This window comes from Crinia signifera, chromosome 2 (assembly GCF_055691185.1).
Source record: "Crinia signifera chromosome 2, ASM5569118v1, whole genome shotgun sequence".
Lineage (NCBI taxonomy): Eukaryota > Metazoa > Chordata > Amphibia > Anura > Myobatrachidae > Crinia > Crinia signifera.
Genome location: NC_139218.1, coordinates 39,218,728 through 39,245,857, shown reverse-complemented (window position 1 = coordinate 39,245,857; position 27,130 = coordinate 39,218,728). Strand labels below are relative to the sequence as shown.

Here is a 27,130-nt window from a genome sequence, read left to right as displayed (position 1 = left end):
GCTTTGAATTTAATCCAGCTTTTAGAATAAAAAAGATAATATAGTTGTAAATGATAAAACATTTATAGCAGAAATTGGAAAATTAACTAAACAATTGTAAGCAAACTAAATATTAAAATATCTAAACGGTTAGAACATAATTAGTAGCCTGATTTACAGATGGAGCGGGTCTTATTGTTGCTGGCGAATCGCCAGCAGCATGTTGCTGGCGATCCGCCAGCAACACGGCGCTCCATCTGACTGAGACGCGCGTGCGTCCCCCACGCACACGCGTCTCAGTAACCGGGCGGCGAGGCGGACGCAATCCTGTCCGCCTACCGCTTCAGGAGGGTGCGGGGACCCGGTGTAGACACCGGGCGACCGCCGGCAGCACCGTCGGAAGGGGACACGCGCGCACCTCGTGCGTGAGCGTCCCCTTTCGGCACACAGAAGGCGCGGGGCAGGGGATGGCGGCTGGCATCGCCATCCCCTGGGTAGATAAGTCCCGCTTCATCTGTAATGTAGCCTTATAATGGGGACCAGCTGATGACCCGGTATTAGGGTAAGAAACTTGGACTCCTTGCATAAGTTAGTAATCCATTGTATAGAAGCCATATATTGAAGCATGGGTTAGTGGAAAGGTGTTAAAGTATCCAATATTGAAGCATTAATGGTTAGTAGGAAGCTGGTGTGCCTGAATTAGCGTGTAAACTGACACGCATGAGGTCCAGTAGTCAGGCAGATAAAGCAGTCACATAGAAAACTGAAACAGCACGTATGTAGAAGTGGGGGGAGAGCGTTTGTATTCTCACCCACTGAACTATTCAGGAGATTGTCTGGACACCATGCATATGGGTGTTGCTCCGGGGGGATGCCAGCATGATCGTGGCAGCTACTGTTGATGGACGGCCGGCTGCCGGGAGCATAGCCCAATGGTAGGCGCTGGGTGCGTCCCACAATAGTATGAGAAAGTAAAATAACATACATTATTATCTGTGACTGTATAGTGTCATCATTACAGCATGCGGAGTTGGGCATAAGCTGCCCATACAGTATGCCACGGTATCTCATGCAGCCTTGCATGCAATACCTCGGATACTGCCCACCAGGCTTCCCGGGCAACAGGATCCCATACAATACATCATATGCGGTCCTTTTGCAATACCAGCAAGGTCTGTGGGATCGGACGAATCCTACCTGCAGCCCTTGTGATCTCCGAACCGATGCGCATGGGACCGCGCATTGGAATTGGAGGTTATATACATACCACGTGGACACTTATCACCCGATTCACGAGCCCGTCCTTAAGAATTGGGTGAAAAGTTCCCAAATCGTATAAGTGTATGGCTAACTTTACACTGTAACCGAGTCAATAGGCTTTCATGGGGTACATTTGTATTAAAGTATGGAATGAATTAGCCATTTAGGAGGTAGTATATATTGGGCAATCTAGGTTGGAAATAGGGGTACAGAAAAACGATTATTTTCCCATATAGAAATTACAGTAGATAACTATTCCAGGGAAATGATTGCAGGATCTGTGCCGAAGCAGCAGTATGAAGAGAAATTAATTACAGTACTAAACTAATATTTAAAATTGTACAGCACAGACTTGTTCAGAGATTTTTTATTATATCTATTAAGACTTTATCACACTATTAAAATACTTTTTTGTTTTAAATATGCTCCTGCATGTATTGGAAAGGTACATCTAATCCAGTGAGACCGCTTTTAAAGGACAATGCTACATTTTTTATTTTATTTACTTAACAAGAGATAAAATCAATTTATTTTATCTCTTGTTAAGTCCTTTTGATAAAATGATATGATTCCACTTGGTACGCCTGTCATGTTTATTATTGTATTTTGGAGTGTAGGGTCACTAAGAGCACAGGTGTAACCATAATTTTTTGGGCCCCATTCTGAATTAGCCCCTGCCCTAAATCTTCTAGAGCAGTGGTTCCCAACCCCGATCTTCAAGAACCCCCAACTGCGCGTTTTCCAGTTCACCTGTGGGTTTTTAAAATGTGGTATTTGGTGATACACAGTGCACCAGCTGGATGACTAACAAAACCTGAACTGTTAGGGGTACTAGAGTAATGAGCCACTGTTCTAGAGAGAGAGAGAGATGCCTTTTTTTTTAAAGCGGCAATCATTTACACTGCAAAATCAGTTTGATTTAGCCGTGTGAATGATTGCCGCTTTTAAAAAAAATGGAGATTTCTCACCAAATCTCTCACTTTCTGAATCTCTCATCCTATTAAATTTCACCCATAGACTCACATGAGCTATTGAAATGTCCATATAGAATATGGTATTCCAAACCTCTCCTTTCAGTGGGTTCCGGAATGCTTTCTCCATATAAACAGTCACATAAAAAAGAAAATGGGGGGAATTTACTAAAGGAAATTTGTAAAAAATAGGTGTATTTGTATCCAGAAATACACTTATTTTTGACATTTACTGTCCCGAAAATACGGCAATTCGTATTCGTATTGATAGCACATCAATACGAATACGAATTGCCGTATTTTCGGGAAAGTAAATGTCAAAAATAAGTGTACTTTTGGATACAAATACACCTATTTTTTTACAAATTTCCTTTAGTAAATTTCCCCCAATGTATACAAGAGTGTAGTACTGTATAAATATGACAGTCTCCTAATGTGTCAATGAGGATTAAGGAAAGCGTACTCCCAGTGGTCCTAGGGTTCCAAGTGTACTGAAGAGTGACCTCACTCGTGCAAGAATGAAATAGTGCTCACATGTACAGTATGCTTACATTTTAGAGGTTGCAGTCACACATATAAAGGTTTCTTTAAATCCTTAACAGGTACCACAAGTGGGATGAACCAACTTGAACTTAATTTGGAATTCACTACAGATGAAATCAAAAAGAGGCTCCGCAAAATCAAAACAAACAAATCCGGTATTCATCCTAGGGTTCTAATGGAATTAAGAGAGTAACTAGCAAACCCTCTGTACTGTATTACATTTTTGAGAACTATATTTTCATCTGTTAAAGTGCCTAAGTACTGGAGAATATCAGAGGTAGTACCAATATTCAAATAAGGAAAAATGGATCACCCAACAAATTATAGACCAGTAAATTATTTGAGTGAATTTGAAGGGATAATATCCAAAAACATAAGCATTTATGAGGAAGTTAGCAACAACCTAGACAATGGAAATGCTGTAGATGTGGTCTTCCTGGATTTTGCTATGGCTTTTGATACTGTGCCACACAAGAGGTTGATAAATAAAATGGAGAATTTGGGACTAGGTATAAAAATGTATAGATCGGTAGGAAACTTGCTGCGGAATAGAGATTAGAATCATTGTAAACGGTGCAGTATCAAATATGATACCTGTACTGATACCACAGAGTTCTGTGCTAGGGCCTCTTTTATCTCTTATATATTTAGCCAGATCCGTCAGTCTAAGCAGTGTGGCAAACGGTGGGCGGGGTTTCACGGGTGATTGACAGGCCCATCCACCGTTAGCCACACTGCAAAAGCAAGGCACTTCCGTTCTACACACCACCTCTGTTCTCCACACCAGTCCTCGCCCACCACTCCCCATACATGCACAAACTCCACCCCACGGCTGCTCACCGCCCACAAACACCCCCCCCCCCCCCACACACTCAGCCCCTGCCCGCCCATAGGGCATCTCCACGTCTACACAACGCGCGCCCAGCCCGCCCCGCTCATACACGCGCAGCATCCCGACTACAACCCCCGCCCCCACCGTCACCTCCCCTTCCGACCATTATCCCACTCAGGTCCGGATCACCAGCCACGCTGCCTGCCGCTCCCAGCTGACACGCAGACGCAGCCTTCCAGCCCCCTTCACACACCCGCACGGATCACCAGCCACGCTGCCTGCCTAACAAACGCTGGCTGTCGCCCAGCTGAGACGCAGACGCAGCCTTACAGCCAGACACCGCTACCTGCCGCCCAGGGGACCCTCTGGCTGATGCTCAGAGCTGCCTCCCAGCCAGACACCGCTACCTGCCGCCCAGGGGACCCGCTGGCTCCCACCCAGACACCGCTACCTGCCGCCCAGGGGACCCGCTGCCTGATGCTCCCAGCCAGACACTGCTACCTGCCGCCCAGGGGACCCGCTGCCTGACGCTCCCAGCTAACGCTGTCCGCTCCCAGGTAAGACACAAACGCTGCCTCCCACCCGCTGCCTGCCGCTCTCACCAAGGCCTCCCAGGGGACCCGCTGCCTCACGCAAACCCCCCTCCCCACCAGCTGCCCAACCCAGCCAGCCCCACGTCTACACAACGCACGCCCACCCCCCCCCACCCCCCCCCCCCCCACCGCTACCTGCCGCCCAGGGGACCCGCTGCCTGACGCTCCCAGCTAACGCTATCCGCTCCCAGGTCAGACACAAACGCTGGCTCCCAGCCACTGCCTAACGCTCTCAGCAAGGCCTCCCAGGGGACCCGCTGCCTCACGCATCTCCACGGAAACGCACCGCGCAACCCCCCTCCCCACCACCTGCCCGACCCAGCCAGCTCCACGTCTACACAACGTAAGGCCAACCCCCCCCCCCCCCTCAACACACACGCTGGCTCCCAGCCACCCACCGCTGCCTGCCCACTCTTAGCAAGGCCTCCCAGGGGACCCGCTGCCTCCGCTCCCAGGTCAGACACAAACGCTGGCTCCCAGCCGCTGCCTAACGTTCTCAGCAAGGCCTCCCAGGGGACCCGCTGCCTCACGCATCTCCACCGAAACGCACCGCGCAAACCCCCTCCCCACCAGCTACCCGATCCAGCCAGCCCCATGTCTACACAACGCAAGGCCAACCCCCCCCCCCCCGCTCAACACACACGCTGGCTCCCAGCCACCCACCGCTGCCTGCCACTCTCAGCAAGGCCTCCCAGGGGACCCGCTGCCTGACGCTCCCAGCAAAAGCTGTCCGCTCCTAGCTGAGACACACACACCACATCTTACCCTTACAGCAAGGGCTCCCGGGGGACACGCTGCCTAACGCTCCCACCTAACACAGATTCCCCTACACCCCCCCACAACCCCCTTCCCACGTTTATTTCCATTTTCTCAAACCTGCAGCAGCCGAACACCACCCACCAGGATCTGATGCCAACAAGCGACACCCTCCTGGACCTGATGCCACAGAACTCGACTTTCCAAGACCACCTGTGCCACACCACATCGCTACCACACCCATCTAGAAGTCCATTGTGCACCTCTGCAAAATAACCACAACCCCCTTCCCACGTTTTTTTGCATTCTCTCAAACCTGCAGCAACCGAACAACACCCACCAGGATCTGATGCCAACAAGCAACACCCTCCAGGACCTGATCCCGCACAACTCTAATTTCCCCGACCACCTGTGCCACACCACATCTCTACCACACCCATCTGTAAGTACTACCCACCACCCCATACCAATACACCAACTCCAAACCCAGCTCCCTTCCAGTTCACCCCAGCACCCCAGTACACCACTTTAGGCACACCGCTCATCCCACACCTCCCATATCAGGCGCAGGCCTGCAGGGTTTACAACTTTACCACACTTCATGCCCTTTCACACATCACGGTCTAACACAGTACAATAACCTATGTCTGCCCACTCATGCACCAACGTATGCCTCCAATAATCACACCTACACACACACACATGTATGCTTGCTATACTTAAACGTACACACACACACACCCATCCATGCCTCCAAAACTCACACCTACACAGACACACCCATCAATGCATCTCACGCCAGTAGCTGCAGCCTTTAGTACTTTTGCACACTTCTATTCATGTCTTCTAACACCATCATAGAGGCTGCCAGTGGCAGCGGGGGCCACGGGGACCAGCCCAGAGAAGTCCACTGTCCACCTCACCCAAATTACACCCCACCCCTCCCCTCCCCCCATAACCCCCTTCACACGTTTCATTCCATTCACACCACCCACCAGGATCTGATGCCACACAACTCTACTTTCCCAGACCACCAGTGCCACACCACATCACACCCATCTGGAAGCCCACTGTGCACCTCAGCCAAATAACCCCATCCCCCCCACCACCCCCACCCCCACAACCCCCTTCTTACGTTTATTTCCATTCTCTCAAACCTGCAGCAGCTGAACAACACCCTCCAGGACCTGATGCCGCACAACTCTACTTTCCCAGACTCCCTGTGCCACACGACATCTTTACCACACCCATCTGTAAGTACTACCCACCACCCCATACTAATACACCACAAAAAACTCCAAACCCAGCTCCCTTCCAGTTCACCCCAGGCACCCCAGTACACCACTTCAAACACACCTCTCATCACACAACTCCCATATCAGGCACGGCCCTGCAGGGTTTACAACTGTACCACACTTCAGCCCCTTTCACCCATCACGGTCTAACACAGTACACTCACCTATATCTGCCCACTCATGCACCAACGTATGCCTCCAATAATCACAGCTACACACACACATATGCTTGCTAGACTTAAACTTACACACACCCATCCATGCCTCCAAGACTCACACCTACACACACACACCCATCAATGCATCTCACGCCGGTAGCTGCAGCCTTTACTACTTTTGCACACTTCTATTCGTGTCTTCTAATATTTGCTTTTGCTTTAAGGTTTCTTCAACAACCTCCACAACCTGCTGCCTAAAAGCGCCACCCTCTACGACCTGCTGCCGACTACTGCAAATTTGACGTGACGCCTGCCGTACAACACAACTCTACCCCACCCATCTGTAAGTACTACCTAACACCACATACCGCTACACCACTAACTAATCTACAAACACAGCTACTGTACCTTCCATTTTAGCCCAGTCCCTGCTGCGTGCCACCCAGAATCCCATACTCACAACACACCCATCCATTGCACCAATACTCACATCTACACACACATATACACACACACAAACACACACCCATCCATGCCTCTAATACTACCAACCACACACCTATCCATGCCCCCAATACTCACAACTACTTTTGCATTTAAGCTCCCTTCAAAACACACACTGTAACACAGCACACTTTACTACGTTTGCCCACTGATGCACCAACGTCATTGTCAAACTCACATCTATGCCTCCACACACACCCACCCATGCCTCCAATACTCACAAGTACACACACACACACACATACACCCATCCATGCCTACTATAATCACAACAACCCCTATTCGTGTCTTCTAATATTTGCTTTTGCTTTAAGGTTCCTTCAACAACGTCCACAACCTGCTGCCAAAAAGCGCCACCCTCTACGACCTGCTGCCGCCTCCTGCCAAATTCACGTGACGCCTGCCGCAGAACACAACTCTACCCCACCCATCTGTAAGTACTACCTAACACCCCATACTACTACACTACCAACTAATCTACAAACACAGCTACCTTCCATTTCAGCCCAGTACCTGCTTCATGGCACCCAGCAGCCCATACTCACAACACACCCATCCATACCTACAATACTCGCACCGAAACACACACACACACCCATCCATGCCTCTAATACTCACAAATACACACACACAAACATCCAAGTACACACAACCACACACCCATCCCAGCATACAATACTCACAACTACACACACACATACACCCATCCATGCCTCCAATACTACCAAGTACACACACACACCCACCCATCCATGCCGCCAATACTCACAACTACTTTTGCATTAAAGGTCCCTTCAAAACACACAGTGTAACACAGCACACTTTACTACGTTTGCCCACTGATACACCAACGTGATTGTCAAAAACACACTCACATCTATGCCTCCACACACACACATCCATGCCTACAATACTCACAAGTACACACACATACACCCATCCATGCCTACCATAATCACAACGACCCCATACCACTGCACTAACAACATCTCTTCTAACAAAACTGTACTCCCTTAAACATTTCATAACTCCAATACTTTTGCACACTTCCATTTATGTGTTTAAATATTTCCATTTGCTTACATGACCCTTACAAACTCACACTTTACAACGTCTGCCCACTGACGCACCAACTACATCGTCAACCACACACTCACATCTGTGCCTGCAATACTAACAAGTACAAACACACCCATCCATACCTCCAATACTCACAACTAAACACACATATACACACACACAAATACACAACCATCCATGCCTCCAATTCTCATAACTACCCCATACCACTACACTACAAACGCCTCTTCTTACACAACATTCCTCCCTTAAACATTTCAGCTCCCACTATATTGTCACACCTCTTTGGACACCACTAACGCACCAACATGATTTTAAGCCACACACACACACATCTATGCCACCAATACTCTCAACAACACCCACACACACACATCCATCCTTCCATTACTCACAACTACACACAGCCATCCATGCCTCCAATACTCACAACTACACACGCACACACACACACACACACACGCATCCATGCTTCCAATACTGGCATCTACACACACCCACAGTCCCATCCATTCCTCCAATACTCCCAACTAGACACACCCATCCATGCCTACAATACTCACAACTACACACACATACATCCATCCCTCCAATACTAACAACTACACACACACATACACCCATCCATGCCTCCAATACTACCAAATACAAACACCCACCCATCCATACCTCTCATACTCACAACTAAACACACATATACACACACACAAATACACACACATCCAACCTTCCAATACTCACAACTACACAACCACCCACCCATACCTACAATACTCACTGCTACACACATACATACACACACCCATCCATGCCTTTAATACTCACTACTACACACACACCCATTCATGCAACAACCACACACACACCCAGCCATGCCTACCACACTCACAACTACACACACCCCTGCATGTCTACAACACTTGCAAATACACACACACACACACCCATCCATGCCTCCAAAAATACACAATACACACACACACACACCCATCCATCCATGCCTCAAAAAGTCCAAAATGCACGCACACACACACACAAACACACCCATCCATACCTCCAATATTCACAAATCCTTTGGAACACTTCTATGTACAGTATGTCTTAGGATTTGACATTTACTTCAAGGTGCCTTCAAAACTCTGTATTACACAGTACTCTTTAGTATTGATTTTTACACACACACACACACACACACACACACACATCCATCCCTTCATTACTCACAACTACACACACCCATACATGCCTCCAATACTCACAACTACACACACACACATCCATGCATCCAATACTCACATCTACACCCATCCACAAACCCATCCATCCCTCCAATACTACCAACCACACACACCCATCCATGCCTACAATACTCACAACTACACACACACACACACCCATCCATAACTCCACTACTCACATACCCATCTATTCCTCCATTACTCACAACTACACACACACACACACACACACCCATCCAGCCCTCCAATACTCACAACTACACACACATCCATCCATGCCTACAATACTCACTACTACACACACACACACATCCATCCCTCCAATACTCACAACTACACACAGACACACACACATCCCTCCAATACTCACAACTACACACACACCCATCCATGCCTCCTATACTCACAACTACACACACCCATCCATGCCTCCAATACTCACAACTACACACACACACATCCATGCCTCCAATACTCACAACTACACACACCCATCCATGCCTCCTATACTCACAACTACACACACCCATCCATGCCTCCAATACTCACAACTACACACACACATCCATACCTCCAATACTCACAAATACACACACACACATCCATCCATGCCTACAATACTCAGTAACACACACACATACACATCCATCCCTCCAATACTCACAACTACACACACACACCCATCCATGCCTCCTATACTCACAACTACACACAACCATCCATGCCTCCAATACTCACAACTACACACACACACAAACGCACACACATCCATGCCTCCAATACTCACAACTACACACACACACACCCAGCCATGCCGACCACACTCACAACTACACACCCACCTATGCATGCCTACAATACTCACAATTACACACACACACACACCCATTCATGCCTCCAATACTCACATCTACATCCGCCCACACACACATCCATCCCTCCAATATTCACAACTACTCACACACCCATCCATGCCTCCAATACTCACAAATACACACACATCCATGCCTCCAATACTCACAACTACACACACACACACCCACCCATCCATGCCTGTAATACTCAATACTACACACACACACACACACCCATTCATGCCTCCAATACTCACAACCACACACACACACACACACACACCCATGCCTACCACACTCACAACTACACCCACCCACCCCTGCATGGCTACAATACTCACAATTACACCCACACATCCATCCATGTGTCCAATACTCACCACTACACACACATAAACACACACCCATCCATGCCTCCAAAACTACACAATACACACCCATCCATGCCACCAATACTTACAACTACACACCCACCCATCCATGCCCCTAATACTCTCAACTACACACACCCACCTATGCATGCCTACAATACTCACAACTACACACACACACACACACACACACACACACATCCATCCCTCCAATACTCACAACTACACACACACCCATCCATGCCTCCTATACTCACAACTACACACACACCCATCCATGCCTCCAATACTCACAACTACGCACACACACATCCATGCCTGCTATACTCACAACTATACACACACACACCCATCCATGCCTCCAATACTCACATCTACATCCACCCACACACCCATCCATTCCTCCAATATTCACAACTACTCACACACCCATCCATGCCTCCAATACTCACAAATACACACACATCCATGCCTCGAATACCCACAACTACACACACACCCATCCATGCCTGTAATACTAAATACTACACAAACACACCCATTCATGCCTCCAATACTCACAACCACACACACACACATGCCTACCACACTCACAACTACACCCACCCACCCCTGCATGGCTACAATACTCACAATTACACACACACATCCATCCATGTGTCCAATACTCACCACTACACACACATAAACACACACCCATCCATGCCTCCAAAACTACACAATACACACACACCCATCCATGCCACCAATACTTACAACTACACACACACCCACCCATCCATGCCCCTAATACTCACAACTACACACACCCACCTATGCATGCCTACAATACTCACAACTACACACACACACATCCATCCCTCCAATACTCACAACTACACACACACCCATCCATGCCTCCTATACTCACAACTACACACACACCCATCCATGCCTCCAATACTCACAACTACGCACACACACATCCATGCCTGCTATACTCACAACTATACCCACACACACACACCCATCCATAACTCCGATACTCACAACTACACACACATCCATGACTCCAAGACTCACAACTACACACACCCATCCATGCCTCCAATACTCACAACTATACACACTCATCCATGCCACCAATACTCACAACTACACACACCCACCTATGCATGCATGCCTACAATACTCACAATTACTCACACACATCCATGCTTCCAATACTCACATCTACACCCACCCACACACCCATCCATCCAATATTCACAACTACTCACACACCCATCCATGCCTCCAATACTCACAACTACACACACATCCATGCCTCCAATACTCACAACTACACACACACACACACACATCCATGCCTGTAATACTCAATACTACTACACACACACACACACCCCTACATGGCTACAATACTCACAATTACACACACACACACATCCATGTGTCCAATACTCACCACTACGCACACATAAACACACACCCATCCATGCCTCCAAAACTACACAATACACACACACACACCCATCCATTCCTCAATTCAGCACAAATACTTTGCCACACTTCAAGATATGTCTTAGGATTTTCCCTTTTCCTTTAAGGTCCCTTCAATACTCACACTGTAGCACAGTACACTTTACTATGTTTGCACACTGTGGCAGCAACGTCATTATAAACCACACACACATCTATGACTCCAATACTCACAACTACACCACACACATACACCCATCCATCCAATAATCACAACCACACACACCCATCTATGCCTCCAATACTCACAACTACACACTCACACACACACCCATCCATGCCCCTAATTCTCACAACTACGCACACACACACACACACACATCCATGCCTCCAGTACTCACAGTACTCACATCTACACACACACACACATCCATACATGCCTCCTATACTCACAACCATGCGCGCACAAACACACACACACATCCTTGCCTCCCATACTCACAATTACACACACACACACACACCTCCATTCCTGCAATACTCACAAACACACACACATCCTTGCCTCCCATACTCACAACTACACACACACCTCCTTGCCTGCAATACTCACAACTACACACACACACCCATCCATGCCTCCAATACTCACAAATACACACACATATCCATGCCTCCAATTCTCACAACTAGACACACACACACACACACATATCCATGCCTCCAATACTCACAAGTACACACACACACACGTCCATGCCTATATTACACACACACACATCCATGCTTTCAATACTCACAACTACACACACACCCATCCATGCCTACCATACTCACAACTAAACACACACTCACCCATCCATGCCTCCAATACTCACACGTACACACACACCCATCCATGCCTACGATACTCACAAGTACACTCACACACACACTTACCCATACATGCCTCCAATACTCACACGTACACACACACCCATCCATGCCTACTATTCTCACAAGTAGACACACACTCACCCATCCATGCCTCCAATACTAACATGTAAACACACACTCACACACACCCATCCATGCATATGATACTCACATGTACACACACACACACTCACCCATACATGCCTCCAATACTCACACGTACACACACACACACACACACCCATCCATGCCTACCATACTCACAAGTACACACACACACTCACCCATCCATGTCTCCAATACTCACAACTACGCACACACCCATCAATACAATGACCACCCACAAGCACACATTAACATCCCTCCCACCAGGCATCACATACCTTACTGTGCTCATGTGGCTAGCTATAACGCTAGCTCCTCTCTCCATGCCTTCAGCATCCTCCAGTATGTGCACCATAAACAGTAGTAAACCATCGGTATTACTGGCTGCCAGCCGCCCTAATGCTGCTATACACCTGCTAACATATAAAGCAGCACCTCCTTTCTCTAATAATGCCGCAACACTATCACACACCAGCTCTCAGTTACTGTGCTGTTCAAACTCCAAGACAAGACAGGAGCTGTGTACGGGAAACAGTGGACACAGCACTAACCCCTTACTTTCAAACTCCACAAAGAACCATAGAAGAGGATGTGCACTAGCATATATGCACAAGTGCCCTCCCACTACTCATTTGTATTAGCCCTATAGATTGTAAGCTTGCAGCAGGGCCCTCCTACCTCCAAGTCTGTCTGTTGTTACCCTGTTTCTTTTATCACTGTCTACTATTGCAAATAACACAATGACTTTTCAAGGAAAACAACATCGCTATGGACTCCCAAAAAGAACCACTATTACGAAAAAAACAACAAAATGCACAACGTCAAGCAAGATGGTTAGCTAAGCAAAGCCAAGAGTCGCTTAACAAAATTAAAGCTGCTAAAGCTCTTTCAATGAAACGAAAACGCACACAACAAACATTGAATACAAGTCAAGAAGCTACAATCAGCAATGCAGAAGTGCAGCAACGCAGAGTTCAATGCCAAACAGAGGACACAGGCTCCATTCACAAAACTGTGCATCCTCTCTGTCAGACACCTACTGAACAAACAACACTACAACAGCAACTACCTCTAATTATCAATGCACAATGTCTGCAATCTTTACTTCCAACACAAAATCACCCACTTTCACAACCTAACCAAGATGTTCCATCAAATCTTCAACAACTTACATGCTATGTAAATACATCTACAATTACTACTACCAAAACACAGAATGCAACACGCAAAGCAAGATGGTTATCTAGGCAAAGCCAAGAGTCGCGCAAAACAAAATTCGAGCTGAAAATGCTCTTTCTATGAAACGCATACGCACACAAGAAACATTGAATCAAAGTCAAAACCAGGAAATCGTCAATACACAAGGGCACCAAGCCATACTCCAACCCCAAACAGAGGGAAAAACCACCATTGCACAAACGGTTCATCCAAAGTGTCAGCCACATACACTTTCTCAACAAACAAAGCTACAACATCAACTGCCTCACATTATCAGTCTACAATGTCAACAAGAGTTACTTCCAACAGAACAGCTACCAGTTTCAGAAACAAACACACATTTAACACAAAATATTCAACTACTTACATGCAATGTCAATACATCAACAACTGCTACCAAATCAACTAATGCAGAACGCAAAGCACGATGGTTATCTAGGCAAAGTCAAGAGTCGCTAAACAAAATTAGAGCTGCTAATGCTCTTTTCATGAGAAAAAAAACGCACACAACAAACATTTCAACAAAGTCAACTGCCTGAAATCTTCACTGCACAAGTGCACCAACCCATAGTCCAACGCCAAACAGAGGAAAAAACCTGCATTCAACAAACTGTGCATCCAGAATGTCAGCCACATACACTTACTCAACAACCATCACTACAACACCAACTGCCTCACATTGGCCCTTATTCTGATCTGTGCGGTAATATCCGCGTGCGTTCGTGCCGCCGATGTTTTGTGTCTGCGCATGTGCAGAGGCGTCTCTGCGCATGTGCGAGCGGGGCGTACGGCCAAATCCCGCATGAAATGTGAAGGGCTATTTGGGCTCATTACCGTATGCATATGCCCCGCGTTTCATGGGCGTTCCCATGCAAACGCTGGGCGTACGTATGGTAATGCGGCCGTGACGCACGTGTAGGGGGCGGACATATGACATCGCCGGATGTCAGCTGCCCGCCCTGATCCCGGCTTTTGCACGCGAAAATGTCTGTGTGGTCTGAGGTTGCGGGAGCTGGTGGACCACTCGGTCCTGCATTCGATGGTCTGTGACCATCGAATGATGGGGGAGGTTCCCTGAGATGGAGGAGGCGTATTACGTGAAAAATACACGTGCGGTCTGTTCGGCCAGCTTCTTACCGCGTATGGACGGAGTTGGCGATCCGTATGGAAGGCGGGGTTTCGCACGCACGGTCCTGGCCGCATATTCGGATCCGGCCGCACCGATCAGAATAAGGGCCATTATTACTGTACAATGTCAACAACATTTACTTGAAACACAACATCTCCCAGTTTCAAAACCAAAACAAGATTTACCACCAAATAATCCTCAACTTACATCACCAACAACGACAAATAAAGCAAAAAATGCCCAACGCCACGAAAGATGGTTATCTAGGCAAAGCCAAGAGTCTCTAAACAAAATACGAGCTGCTAAAGCTCTTTTCAGCAAACAAAAACGCACACAAAATACTATTCAGCACAGTCAAATGACTCACATCGTTGATGCACAAGCCCAACAACCCATAGTCCAACACAAAACGGAAGGAACAACTGTACTTCAAAAGGACGTGCATGCACAATGTCAACAACGCACAGTTACTCAACTAACAATGCTACAAGAGCAACTGCCTCAAATTAACAATGACCTATGTCCACAACATTTACTTACAACTGAAAAGTTACCAGCTTGCAAACCTAACCTAGATGTAACCACACATATTCATCCACTTACATCCCTTTCTAATACATCATTACCAAATACATCAACACAGTTACATACTGACAAAGAGACCGCTCAACTTCACACACTAAATACTGCAACAACCACAAATTTACATATGTTTCATGAACAACAAGTGACACCACATACTTGCGGCCCATTTAACATTATGTGCCAGTTTTGTGGTTCTTTGAGTTTTATAGCTGAGCGCCCGTCCGATGGAAAATTTACTCACTGTTGCCAAAAAGGAAAAGTTAAATTACCAAAGCCACAAGACATTAATGGACAGGAGTTACACTATCCAGAGTTTTTAACCAACTTACTATCCAATCCACTTTGCCCTGATTACCTTAATTTCAAAGACAAAATTTGGTCGTACAATAGTGCTCTTTCCTTTGCATCTATGGGAGCCAACATTCTCACTTTGCCAGGTAACGGACCATATGTTTTTAAAGTTCAAGGACAAACATATCATCGTATTTCACACCTACAACCCATCAATAATGAATCTCCAAAGTTTGCACAACTATACGTTCTGGGCAGCACACAAGCAGCCAACGTTTGCGAACTTCATGCAGCCAATCAGGATTGTCGCCACAATATCATGGACCAAATTGATCGCTTTTTTCGACAACACAATCGACTTGCACAAAGCTATCACCTAATGCGTCAAGTTGAAACTCAACAAATGACATTTGCCGCTGAAAAAGGAGAAACCATTCCAGTAATAAGCATGGCGCTAAGACGTGATCGACAATCTGATTCAAGACGATACAACACACCCACATCCAACGAAGTAGCTATGATCTTTGTCAATGAAGATAGTGAGCCACCATTCAAACGAGACATCCGCATATATCCAAAAAACCCAGACAATCCTAACCAACCATTTATCCATTTAAATATTTTAAGCCCAAACATGGATCCAATGACATATGCACTTCTTTTCCCCTATGGCGAACCAGGATGGCAACCAAATTGGCAATGTCAGTCATACAATACAGCTAAACTTAATCCAGTAAACAAAAATGTTTCCATGTTACAGTACAAGGCCGCCTTAACTATTCGTCACCAATTCAGCCCCATCATGTCTGCTGGCAAATTGACTCAACAGTGGTTAGTTGATTCATACCTTCAAGTGGAAGCAAATCGATTAAACTACATTCGTCTTAATCAAAAACGTTTACAAGCTGAACAGTATCAGGGACTTGCAGATCACCTTGCAAACATGGCTGATAATTGTGACATGCAACCTGGTGTGCCTGTGATTTTGCCCTCAACCTTTGAAGGATCACCAAGACACATGCGAGAGCGTTGCTGTGACGCTATGTCTATTTTTTCAAAGTGGGGAGCTCCAGATGTTTTTGTTACCTTCACTGCTAATCCAACTTGGACGGAAATCAAAGACAACTTACGACCCAGCGAACAAACTTCAGATTGAACGTGGTGGAGACAAAATTGTTGCACGCATGTTTACCGTTAGTATAAAAAATGAGGAGCGCTTTTACCTTCGCATGTTACTGCTACATGTTCCTGGGGCTATCAGTTTCCAAGCATTGCAAACGGTCAATGGTGTTGTTTGTGAAACCTTTAAAGCTGCTGCTTTAGCACATGGACTTCTTGCATCAGATATCGAATGGTATAACTCTTTAACAGATGCAGCCACATACATTATGCCTAAACAGTTAAGAGAAATGTTCGCCTACATATGTTGCTTTTGTCAGCCTGCTGAACCACTTCGGTTGTGGGAAGATCACCTTATTCAATTCACTCTTGACTTTCAACACAATACCACCCAACACATAGCCCAAAGCAAAGCACTCCACCACATTAACTCCATTTTACAACAACATGGATTGTCATGTGAACTGCTTGGCTTGCCAATTCCCACCGGAAATGCACCACAAGAACAAGCATATAATGTCCTTGAAGAACAAAATTTAGCAAATCACAACATTGCAATGCTTAACAATCAGCAGTTAGCTGCTTTCAACACCATAGTCATGGCAGTACATAAGGAATACAGGGGCAGATGTATTAAGCCTGGAGAAGAGATAAACTGGAGATAAAGTGGAGATAACATGGAAGAGATAACGCACCAGCCAATCAGCTGTGTTTGAACTATGACAGTTGGGATCTGATTGGCTGGTGCGTTATCTCCTTCCACTTTATCTCCAGTTTATCTCTTCTCCAGGTTTAATACATCTGCCCCACAGTCACAACCACTGCTTTTATGTTGATGGCCCAGGAGGTTCCGGCAAAACATTCCTGTACACTACGCTCATTGCGTATATACGAGGTCAAGGTAACATCATATTGCCGTTTGCTACCACAGGAATTGCAGATACTTTACTCAAAGGTGGATGCACTGTTCACAGTGGATTTAAGCTACCTGTCCCACTACTTGATACATCCTTTTCTTGCATGAGACTAACGTCCCCAGAAGCAGAACTATTACGGCAAGCTGTTGTCATTCTCTTTGATGAAATAACTATGCTCCCCAAACATGGTCTTCGATGCATTGACACACTTCTACAGTAAATTATGAACAACACCAAACCATGTGGAAACAAAATTATTGTATTAGGAGGTGATTTTAGACAGACACTTCCTGTTTTGCCAAGAGGAACACAAACGGATATCATTGAATGCTGCATAAAAGCCAGTCACCTATGGCAACATTTCAGGCATCTAACTCTCACTACAAACATGCGCAGTGAAGGACAACTAGAACATAATACATGGCTTTTACAAGTTGGAATGGGAACTGTACCACCAATACCAGAAATATCACAAACAAATATCATTGAAATCCCACAACATATGCTAACTACAGACGATCTCATTAGTACCATTTTTAACAATGTACAAAACATGTCCGTAGAAGAACTTTCCAAAAGAGTAATTCTTGCTCCAACAAATGCCCACACACTTGAAATGAATCGCAACATTATTGGATTAATACCTGGAATTCCACAAATTTATTACAGCGCTGACTCCGTCGTAAGTGAAGACCCCAACGACACTTTAAACTTCCCCCTGGAATTTCTACATGAGCAAACTCCTTCTGGAATGCCTCCACATATCTTACTGTTAAAAAAGGGAGTTATTGTCATGCTACTTCGCAACCTTAACCCCAAAAAAGGATTGTGTAATGGTACACGATTAATTATTGAAAACTTAGCACCTCACTTCATAACTACAAAAATTATATCCGATTGCAACAAAGGTGACATTGTCTTTATTCCTCGCATTGATTTGGCTCCAATAGATACCACTTTGCCATTTATCCTAAACCGTCACCAATTTCCAATCATTCCAGCCTATGCAATCACTATTAACAAATCCCAAGGACAAACATTCAATCACGTTGGAATTCATCTACAAACTTCTGTCTTCTCACATGGTCAACTTTACGTGGCTTTATCAAGATCAAGACAACCAAATCAAGTCAAAGTCCACATTACCCCAAATGAAGAACAAGGACAACTACTTTCTAACAATAGACAATTTACCAAAAATGTGGTTTTTAATGACGTTTTCCAAATGTAACATGTCGTAGTACTACAATATGTGACTTTACTAACCTTATTTATATAACTGCACTTTCCTCACTTTTTACAATGTTTACAATAAATGCTTCACAATGTTCAACCTGTTTTCAAAATGTTCTTATAAGACATTTCTATTTAAATACATATTTCCTACATCTACATTAGGTAACATTTCTAAAAAAAAAATAATAATAATTCATAACACTATCACAGACTACACCCCCTTTGCAATTATATGCACTTTCATTTCTAAACATTTATGCTCTCACTCAAATGCACTTTAAGAACATTATTCGGCAAATGACACTATATCTCACACTCACATATATTTCTACTTCTAATGGGGCGAAGCCCCTCACAACGGTGTGAAGAGCGCCCGGAGGGCGCGATGAATCACCTAGTTTAACATATTCATTAATGATATTGGTATGAGTATACTCAGAAAAGTCTAAGGGCCTGATGTATCAAGCTTCAAAAAGTGATAAAATGTAGAGTGATAAACAGCCAGCCAATCAGCTCCTATCTGTTATGTTATAGGCTGGGTTTGAAAAATGACAGGTAGGAGCTGATTGGCTGGTTGTTTATCACTCTCCATTTTATCACTTTTTGCTAATGACACATAACCAAGCCGGCTAATTAGAACATTCAAAGGTGTCGCCACACTTCAGAGTAATCTAAATAAACTAGAAGAGTGGGCAAAACATTGGAAAATGAGGGTTAATGTATATAAATGCAAGGGTATGCATCTTGGGAGACATAACCAGTGAGTTTATAACCTAAACGGGGTTGCATTGTGTAAATCAGAACTGGAAAAGGATCTACGAGTCCAAATTGATAACAAACTGGGGTGTAGTGCTCAATGTCATGTAGCAACAAATAAGGGCAACAGGATATTAGCCTGTATAAGAAGGGGTATGGAGACTTGGGACTTAAATGTAATTATGTCTCTTTCCAAAGCATTGGTTAGACTGCATATAGAATATGGACTTCAATTCTGGACCCTGCTCTACAAAAGGACATCATACAACTGGAAAAAGTCAAAAGAAGCAACAAAGCTAATAAAAATATTACAGTAATTAAGCCATAAAGAAAGATTAGACACATAGGGTGACATTCTATGGGATGAGATTTCTGTTTTTTGGCGTTAATTAGTAAACAAAATGGCGACATCGCATTTTTCCGTCAAATCGCCTTTTTAATAGGATGCGCTAAGGGACTTAAATCGCATATTATGTGCGTTAACGCATGCGGACCAAAAGTGCGTGATAAATTCGCATTTATATCGCATCCAGATGTTTTCGTACAGAAAAGTATACAAATCGCTTATTTAATGCAATGCGTTTTCGCAAATCGCACTTTTTAGGTGTCTAATAATCGCACTTATTTCAGACCAGGTTCTGTTTGGCGATTTGGCCCAGAACTCACTTTGGTCAAGTGCACACATGGTTAATTTTAGCACAGATGCCCTCATTTTCACTCAGAAACACCCCTACATAAACCCCAACATCATTAAGGACACCTGTGAGGGTTTGAGACATGGAGATTTTGCAGAGTGGTTTGGAGTTGCTTATTTGTGATGTGGCCCATTTGGAGGAGCTGCGCAGGAGGGAGGAAGCTGCGCGCCAGATCCAGGTAGCCCCCCGACTACTGCGTACCCCACGTATGTATCGTGCTCGGCTGTACCTGGACTCCCTCTCAGATCAACAGGTTGTGGGGATGTTTAGGCTGAACCGCATTAACCTGTTGGACTTATATGAGCAGGTGAGAGATAATTTGGACCCTTTTGGGGGAGGCAACTATGCAGTGTCTGGGCTGCACAAATTAATGTGTGCCCTCTACTATTTGGCCACAGGCTCCACTCAGTCTGTGACCTCATGGTCCTTGGGGGTATCACAGGCCACTTTCTCTAAGCATTTTACTCAAGTGTTACTTGCACATACATCAGATTCCCCAGTTCTGAGTTGGAGTGGCAGGACCACAAGTTGGCTTTCTATAGACTCTCAGCATTCCCTCGTGTGCTGGGAGCTATAGACTGCACACACATTGGGATAAGGGCACCGCACGTGCGGGGCCACGTCTACGTCAATAGGCGTGGGCGGCACTCCCTGAACGTGCAGGTTGTTTCCAATGCTCACCTCAAAATTCTGAGTGTTGTTGCAGGCTTTCCTGGGAACTGCCATGACGCCTATATTCTGAGACACTCAGCCCTCTGGAACCGATTTACCGACCACCAAATGCCAGAGGGCTGGCTACTAGGTAAGTACCTTTTTACATATTACCCTGTCTGTCCCTATTTGTACCTGCTCTAATGTGTGTGTTTCCTGTTTCACAAGCATATTGTTCTTCTACCAGTGTCTCCTGTTTGCAAAAAACACATACCTTGCCATATAAGGCAATCACTTCCTATCTGTGTTTTAGGTGACTCAGGATATGGGTGTGTTTCCTGGCTCATGACACCTTTGCGCTCCCCAGAGGGCCCTGCACAGCACCGGTATAATGAAGCCCATATTGCAACCCGCAATGTGGTGGAGCGCACATTTGGGGTTTTGAAGAGTCGATTCCGGTGTTTGGACCGGTCATCGGGTACGCTGCTTTACCACCCTGCAAAAGTAGTAATGATCGTCCAGGCTTGCTGCATGTTGCACAACATAGCCCTGTCCCAACCTGCCTATGTGGAGGAGGAACATGCAGCAGTCGTGCAGGAAGCAAAACCTACCACACCTCGGGTAGTGAGGGGTACGCAGAGGGGGAATCTGGTGCGCACATTCATCATCAGCCGTTACTTTTCTGGTAAGCACATGTGCCCTGTATTCCAAAATGTACCTTTGCTGTAAGTGTACTCATAAACAAATTATTTACCAATACCATCTGTTTCCACCCACATTTAGCCTAATACACAGAGCCCAACGGATGCAGCTGGTGGTGCTGACCTATCCCTTGCTGGTATCAAGCTTGTAAGTACATTTGATACATGTATGAATGAAGTTTGCTGTAAAACATGGCTCACTGGTGTTGTGGAACTACACGTGCCAGCATGCCCTGACACACTATAACCATTATAGTCCAAACCATGAGTGTCAGAGCTTGCTGGAATATGTAGTTCCACAACCTTTGACGGGCCAGGAGTTACCCAACACTACTTTACAGCAATCCCATTGTCATATACCATTACACTATGTCATAATTCACACAACAATTGGTTCATAAATAATACACTGACAAAATGGTATGCGGTTAGACATTTTTACTGCAGTATACTATGTCAGAAGCAATCTGCATTTTTGTCAGTAAAACATTAAAACTGTCGGGGGATGTAACAAGATGTATTGCATATTAGATGCAAATTACAAAAGTATCAAAAATATGACCTATCTTCTCCCACAATCAGGCCACCCTACACCACTTCTTGAACCTGCACCCAGGCCACCACGGGTCCTAATACTCCGACGGGGTGGGGAAGTGGGGGAGCCACTTATTGGGGTGCTAGATACACTACTGAGAGTTGATGCTGCTGCACCTACAACATTGCCTTCCATCTGCTGTAGTTGGGCCTGCATACCTATTAAGGCATTGGTCTGCGCTGTGCATGATTGGCTTAGTGCAGCTATACTTTGCGCAAGGCTGCCAATATGGCTATTCTGTTCCCTTACAGCAGAAGTTAGATCTGCAAAACGGGTGTCAATGCTATTAGCAATGCGCACATGAGTACCTACACCTACCCGTACACTACGTGCAATTTTTCGTAATTGAAGGAACGTGTCACGCATGTAACCCTGGATGTTACCTATTTGCAGGCTTTGGGAGGCCATAAATTCTATTTGTTTGTCCTTGAAATTGACCAAGGAGTTAGCTACTTGGGAAGCAGAAGCTGCTGTATGGGGTGTGTTTGTGGGTGGGGGTGGGTTGGGAGACACCCCACTTGGGGGAAGATCACTCTGTGATGAGGTCTGTATTTCCTCCTCAGCCGCAAAGGTCTCCACGGGTTTGAGAATGATGTCCATTTCGTCCAACAGCATCATCGAAGAATCTGTTTGATGTGTTCCTAGTTGTATAGTACCTGTGAATACAGATGAGGAGGTAAGTACTGATGCATATATAGGCCAGACTCTCTTCAGTACTGTTTTAGAAAGTGCTTGATATGCTGGACGCACATACCTAGGGGTCTTATGTACTTACACATGTACCCCGATACAGCATGTAACATTGACATTAATAATAAGTGAGATGGCTTGGTCAGATTACATTCATTTCCGTTGCAATGTAGCAGCAGGAGATGAATGTATTGTGACATATTGTTGATGTGACATGGGTGTGTGTACTTTATGTGTAATGGCCTGTTTTTTGTTCATTTACCTGCTTCCACAGATTCTGCAGCAACGGGCCTTCTTGTCTTTGATGCGTGAGCACTTCGGGACGGACAATCTGTGAAAGGAAAGATGGGCAGCCATTATGTACCTTGCAATGGATAAGCATTTACGGCAAACATGCATTGAAATGACATTAATGGACAAAAGGACTACATTATTTAGTTCCCACATTATTTGACATCTGTTTTTTACCTGATTATTTTATTAGAGTATTATTAAACTATGGGACACATTACAACTGTTGGATAATCTGTGGTATGTAGCCATGGCGGCTAAACCACCAGTACACCTATGTGTTTTTGGCCACATACATGTTACAGTGTTGATCAATATCAGCAGTTGTGGAACTACAAGGCCCAGCACTATGAGCAATTTGAAAGTAGGAGCAGGCAATTTATTGTGCATGACCTTGCTGGGCTATGTAGTTCCACAGCAGCACTTTACTTAGCATAACAATTCAAGTGAACATTACAGTTTGAAAACATTGGCATGTATGTTTAAGATTGCATGTGGTCACACTTACCAGCTCTGGATGGCGTTTGCGGCCTATCGGTATCCGCGACGTGCATGCCAGGCAGGACCTCAGGGGGTATGATTCGTTTCAACTTGACCTCATAGGACGTGTAGCAGACAGTGGTGGGGCTTCCTCCGCCAGTCTTGGTGGCCTCCTCCAACTCCATTGCCATTTTACTTTTCAGCTGCCTTTTGATGTCATTGAATCTCTTCTTGACATTTCTGACCAGGCGCTTGTGCTGACTTACAGCGTTCACCGCCTGGGAGATGTCCTTCCACATAGCCCTTTTGCGCTGTGCAGTGGTCTTGTGGTGAGTTCTCCCAAGTAACCGGTCAAACACAGGCATGATAGCCCGGACAAGCGCAGCATTTTCCTCGTAGGAAAATCTGACCTTCCGGCCACTTTTTGTGCGGCCAGCTTCCACCTCCTCCTCCTCATTTTCTACTCCAGCCATGTACCCCTTCTCCTCCATGCCAGTGTCTTCCTCCTCCTCACCTCCATCTTCCTCCACCTCTGACATGTGGCCCTCCTGCAGCTGCTGTGGGGTATGGTCAAGGTCTTGGCTATAGGATGGGGATGCCAGCGGATCCTCCACCTCCTCCTGCTGGGGCTGGACGGCCAGGGCCTGGTCTGGGGCTGGCCTTGCTGTGGCCATGCTGCCTGCCACACTGCTGGCTCTCCCACTTGGCTGGCTGCTGCCACTGCTCCCTCTGCCACTTCTCACTCTGCCACTGCTCCCTCTGCCACTGCTCCCTCTGCCACTCCTCACTCTGCCACTGCTCCCTCTGCCACTCCTCACTCTGCCACCAACACCTCTTCCTCTGCTCACACTGCCACTGCTCCTCTCCATGCTCCTTACTTCCTATCAAAGAGTGAAATGGCGCCAGTGCCCCTTTATATAAGGGGTGTGATGCATAATGGAGGGGACAGAGGTGGGCCAATAGGTTGGGGGGTTCTTAGTCATGCGGAGACAGTTTTGTAAATCGCACTCCGTTTGGTCCAAAACTCGCACATGACCGGCGTAATAAATCACACTTTTTTGTGACTTAAATACGCACCGCTTCGCCGCAAATCGCACCACTTCGCACTTTTCAGCCTCCAAAGCGCATCCCATTAAATATGCGAATTATAACCAAAAAATGCGATTTTAAAAAGGGCGAATAGCGGCGATGTGGTGCGATATAAAAACATGCGCATTTATCTCACTCCATAGAATGTCACCCATAGGGTGAGATGTAATAGGATGAGAGATTCAGTAAGTGAGAGATTTGGTAAGAAATCTCAATTTTTTTTTAAAGAGGCAATCACTTACACGGCAAAACCAGTTTGATTTAGTAGTGTAAATGATTGTCACTTTAAAAAAACTGGAGATTTCTTACCAAATCTCTCATCCTATTAAATCTCACCCATTGTGTATTTTTTTTTCCTCTAGAATTTAGATGTTTAAGGGAAGGGGGGTCACACACGATTTGGGCCAATATTACTGCCCAATTCATCCAAATTGGGTGAAATCATGCCCAAATTGTATAGTGTATGGGGGCCTAAAATCAAATAGAAAATTAGACTGTGAAGTCAAGACTATATAGTACAAATCTGTACTATATAGTCAAAATTGAATGTGTTTTGCTTGCTGTACGCTTCGATCCCGTTCGAATCGGGATCAAAGAGAAAGAGAATCGCACTGTGTGTGCACACCTTTACGTACAGTATATAATGTTTGGTATGCTGCAAAACCACAAACTGGAAACCAACAAAACCAAAACAGAGCTAAAACAAAAACATAATCCTGATCATCTATAGATAAAATTATAGGATATACTGTATAATATGTATTATAAGATGCAACATCCATATTGTTTAATATTGTATTTTCATTTTTTTTAGTTAAGTGTGGCAGGAGACATTATTGGAAATAAAATACTTAACAAATAAAATTATAATTAGCATTTTACATTTTGTAGCACTAATTTATAGCTCGAAGGATTACAAATAATTATTCAACTCTAAATCGCAAGGCCATTCATTATGTTTTTTAAGCATGGGATTTCTTTTTGTACTAAATCAATAATTTAAACTCCTGCACAAATCACAACCGCGGGGAATCTAGCAGATAGGTAATACATTTATTTCAAGCTGGGAGTTATTGTATGACATTAAAGTCATGCCATAGTTGAAATATAAAATCCCAAAGCTGAATTGCAGATGAATAGCGGAAAGTCCTTTTTTGATTTTTATAATGAAGGCAAATGCGGAGCGTGCTGCAGGCACTGTCTGTTTGTTTCAGTGCCTGACAATAACTTTCCTATCTTTGTGGAGGAGTCAGATTCGGGCAGTTGCACAGCTGTGACTGTTGTTTTATCATATAAATGTCAAAATAACCAGTTTATCTTCTAAAATACTGTATGTAGATGCATGTCATTATTGATATTTAAAGGGAACTTACTGTCCTATTGGGATCTATTTGGATACAGTTTTCCTCGATTTACAAAAGTTCACAAAAATATAATATTTGTTTTTAAATACTGTATATTTAGGGGGTATGTGTATTGACCATAGTAATTGGTTCTATTGACTTGTGTTCTGTATTTTGCACAGTTTATCGTTACGAAACGTCGGATTGCAGCATTTCCTGTCGCTGCTTGATTATCTAATCTGTGTATATATGTACAGTATATATATATATTTATATATATAGGATGTGTCAGCCTGGCACTCCCGGGGTGCTAGTGCAGCTGCCGTGGGTGCCCTCTGGCAAGGGGGAATGTAGGTCTCTGCTATGGTACAATCAGCGGCACTCCGACGGACTTGTGTGAAGACAATTTATTGCACAATGGTGACCGAC

General features: G+C 45.2%; 1 protein-coding gene and 1 long non-coding RNA gene across 3 annotated transcripts in view; both read left to right on the top strand.

Moving 5' to 3' along the window:
• LOC146058713 (uncharacterized) overlaps positions 1-10,282 on the top strand; it is a 229,593-nt gene extending 219,311 nt beyond the window's left edge. Inside the window, exons 3-7 of one of the 2 annotated variants that reach the window (XR_014469912.1) lie at positions 2,813-2,908; positions 5,061-5,376; positions 6,098-6,187; positions 6,612-6,730; positions 7,206-10,282. Coding sequence is in view for 1 of the 2 variants with exons in the window: in XM_083170963.1 (XP_083027089.1) it covers positions 2,813-2,908; positions 5,061-5,182 (218 nt within the window). In the remaining variant the exon portion in view is untranslated. Of the gene's footprint in view, positions 1-2,812; positions 2,909-5,060; positions 5,692-6,097; positions 6,188-6,611; positions 6,731-7,205 lie in introns of those variants that run through there. The other variant, XM_083170963.1, reaches the window with a different exon arrangement.
• A 9,618-nt stretch (positions 10,283-19,900) lies between these two features.
• Positions 19,901-27,130, top strand: LOC146059577 (uncharacterized). Its single transcript, XR_014470281.1, has 3 exons — positions 19,901-22,361; positions 23,372-23,484; positions 23,773-27,130. It is a non-coding gene; the product is annotated as an uncharacterized LOC146059577 (long non-coding RNA).